Source organism: Sinocyclocheilus rhinocerous, unplaced genomic scaffold, assembly GCF_001515625.1.
Source record: "Sinocyclocheilus rhinocerous isolate Xijiao unplaced genomic scaffold, SAMN03320098_v1.1 scaffold2386, whole genome shotgun sequence".
NCBI classification, from domain to species: domain Eukaryota; kingdom Metazoa; phylum Chordata; class Actinopteri; order Cypriniformes; family Cyprinidae; genus Sinocyclocheilus; species Sinocyclocheilus rhinocerous.
Genome location: NW_015623807.1, coordinates 447842 through 451393, shown reverse-complemented (window position 1 = coordinate 451393; position 3552 = coordinate 447842). Strand labels below are relative to the sequence as shown.

Genomic DNA, 3552 nt, shown 5'->3' with positions numbered 1-3552 from the left:
GAGGACTGTTTACTGATCCTGGGAGAGTAGACTACAGTGCCGGCTGTTCTGACTCAAAGTCTAAGTACGTTTTCATTTAAAGGATTAACATGGTTAAGACCATTAAAAGACCACTAAATATTTTGCCATTTTTGGCTTGGCCCACTATTCTGCCGTAGAGTGTGTGTGTCAGCAGGTTTTAGTAGGCTACATAAATGTCTTCAAAGATCTACTGAGAAATATAATGCTGAAAGCATCTTCACAGTGAAGAATGGAGGAAGACGTGTCATTGCAACACTGTTCCAGAACAGTTCAACTGATGATTCAAACACGAGTTTTGGGCAGTAGAGTAGCGCTTGTTGTTTGTCATTTCTCCCACCAAATAATGTTCTTTTTTAGCAGCATCATATGACCCCTTTAATAAAAGCCTCCTTTGAGATAGTTTTGACAGACATGTTTATTGTGTATTATTTTCAACGTGTTTATTGCTAAGTTTAGTGTGGCAAAATAGAAGCGCAGCCGTAATTCGCGTGCAGTGTATCTGGTTGCCATGACAACCTCACGCCTTCCTGCTGCTGCTCTATGCAATCAGAGTGAATTTCTAGATTTTCTATAGCAAAACTAAAATGTGTTTAAAAGGGCGACTGACCAAATCATCCGGCTCGGTTTGCCCCCCCCCCAACTCGAAGACATCTCTAATTTGGCAGTTGACCATCTGATCTCACTCAGTGACTCTAGGCTACGTGGGACGGGACGAAACTATGCAGTGAATGGGGGGAGATAATTTAGCCGGAAATGCAGAATAAGCCGTAATTTTTTGTTTTATTTGTAACTCTTTGGTAGATACATTTATAATTTCTATTATATTACTACTACTACTGTCACTACTAATAAAACAGATCTCTGGGGGCCCCAAAAGTGTGTGGGCCCTTAGAATCATCCAAACTTCCCCATGTTTTCAGTCTACTTCTCTCAGAATGGACTGCTCTTTACCGGCTTTACTGCAGGTATGTATCAAACACAGTCCAGAACACTAAACATTCACACAAGGATGCCTGTCAGCACCAGCAATGTTTAAGACGATTAAACATTGAATTTGGAAAGTCCATGAGTTAACTTATGTTATATATAAGTTATGTCAGGTCATGTAGAGGTGTGTATTTCAACACGATTCTTTTGAAGACTGACTGTGAAGCTTGCAATCCAATGCACTGGGGTCAGGGTCAGTTCTCACATTTAATTAAGATATTTACAAAAGGCCAGAGGTCACATGACTCCGGGACCCTAAAAGCCACAAATACCTCTAACACTTTATACATTAACATGATTTAATGGAATAGCTAACATGATTAGCAATAAACTATTTAAAAATTAACATGGAAGGGATAGTTCAAAAATGAAAATTGTCATCATTTACTCACCCTCATAGTTTCATTCTTCTGCTGGACACAAAAGAAGAGATTTTGAAGAATGTTGGTAATTAAGAGTTTTTGGTCCCAATTGACTTCCATAGTGTTTTTTCCCCCCTATATTATGGACGTCAATGGGGTCCAGAAACTATTTGGTAACACACACTCTTCAAAATATCTGCTTTTGTGTTCAGCATAATAGAAATTAGGGTTTAGAACAACAAATAATAACAGAATTTTTGGCATTTTTGGGTGAACTGTCCCTTTAAGCCAAATGAATGCTGTTTGCATCGTCTCCCAAGGCATTCACTAACCTAACCATATAAAAACAAACAGTATAGATGAACAATTCACATAACCATGTGTAACATATCGTCTGGAGTAAATATTTTACTCCCCCCAAATAACTGACTCCATGAAATGATTAACAGGGTATTTTTAATCTTTTTGTCAAATCAATTTTGCATATGAACAGCAATCTGATTCCCCGATTGGCACGTCATATTCTTAGAAACTTTATAAAGCGGCATTAAAATGTTACATAATTACAAGAAGTCCTTTTGTAATTGAAATTCATCAAAGCACCGAGTAATTGTGTCTAATATACAGAAGATGATGAGAGCTCCATCTGCACAGGTTTTATCACTGGATGACAAATGTATACCAGAATCTACTTACACAGACACAGAGGATGAGTACAGAACAACAGAAGCACACCGACTGTTAGAGGTTACTGAAGGAGCTGCCAGCATCCAGAGAAACAATCCTGAACGTGGCATCAACACAGAACCGCTGAGACTTCACTGAGTGTGTGCCGAACGCGTTTTAAGGCTGGAAAACAGGTCACGTGTAAGTAAATGCAGTGATGTTAGTGTGCTGGGTTAGGAATTAAAGCTGTTAGTGTTCCTCACAGAGAAGACAAGTGTGAGATCTACAGAGTAAGTCTCAGATAACTACAGCTGACCACTTCTCAAACAGATATTAACATAGACAGAAGATTCCGCAATATCCAGATATTGCTTCCTGTCCATATATGTAAAGGTTGCATTCAATTGTCAGAAATATATTGAAAATGGAGTTTCAGTTGCTTTGTTATTCCGGTTTTATACCGATCAAATGAGCTTCAAACAAATGAATAGGCTGATGAAAAATTACTTTCAAAACTTTGATCACCAAGCATCAATCTGTCTTGCATAATAATTACACATAGAAATGGTTAAGACATTTGATCCGTTTGATAATGTGAAATGTTTCCTTGTGCATTAGTTTGTCACAACACAAATAATGTGTTCCAAAAGGAGTACATAATGGCAGTAAATGGAAATGTTCTGTACTACTACTACTACTAATAATAATGAGGATAACATGAGTAAAAGAGGATGAAACTGGTGCTCTGTTTTGATCGCTCGACCCCTTAAAGCGGCTTCACTCAGAACGTACAGGACACCAGCAAAGAAAACTCAAAACCACAAACATTCACAAGAAGAGCCAACGAATGATGCTTTTAAAACAAAATAATATTAGAGATCTGTCTTATTGATTTGCATTCAGATCAAGCTATTTACAGTGTTTCTGTGACAGTCTGATGGCCGTTGGCCCCGTAGAGATGGCTGATGCTGGAGGTCCCGGGACGTGTCTGGATCCCCTCGGGGTCTGAGCTGGTGATTGTGCTCTTCACAAACCGCCGCTGCAGACTCAGCCGTTCTGTTGTCCTACATCTCGCTAGCTATGACAAAAACCATCTTATGAAGATTCCCCTTCAGCTTTCCTGCCTGCAGACACAACCAAGAGCAGACAAAAGCTGGGACTTATACAGTATTGTGTGAAAATACTGATTTATACAGTGACAATGTGACAACTGATGTGTGTGAATATTAGACACAGACGCTTTTGAAAAAGTCTGTCTTCAGAAGAAGACAGAGGCTGGATTTACGAAACATTCTTAATAGACTCTATACAAATAGTAAGTTCTTCATTCAATATCACTGTAATTAACAGAATTATTATTGTTTAATTAGCTCATATGTAAAGTTACTTAGTTAGATAATGCTTTGTTCACAACTTAACCATAAAAAAATAATCAAGGCAAATATTGTTAATTAAGTGGTTTAAACAAACCTTTACTTTTATTTTTACACACACACACACACACACACGTCTGGTC

At 38.2% G+C, this 3552-nt stretch overlaps 1 protein-coding gene across 1 annotated transcript in view; it reads right to left on the bottom strand.

Annotated features, from left to right (window-relative positions):
• Positions 1–1824: 1824 nt before the first annotated feature.
• Positions 1825–3552, bottom strand: part of LOC107737132 (gamma-secretase subunit Aph-1b-like) — a 10351-nt gene continuing 8623 nt past the window's right edge. Inside the window, exon 7 of the mRNA XM_016548572.1 lies at positions 1825–3160. Within this exon, the coding sequence (XP_016404058.1) occupies positions 3132–3160 (29 nt within the window). The 3' untranslated portion in view covers positions 1825–3131. The remainder of the gene's footprint in view (positions 3161–3552) is intronic.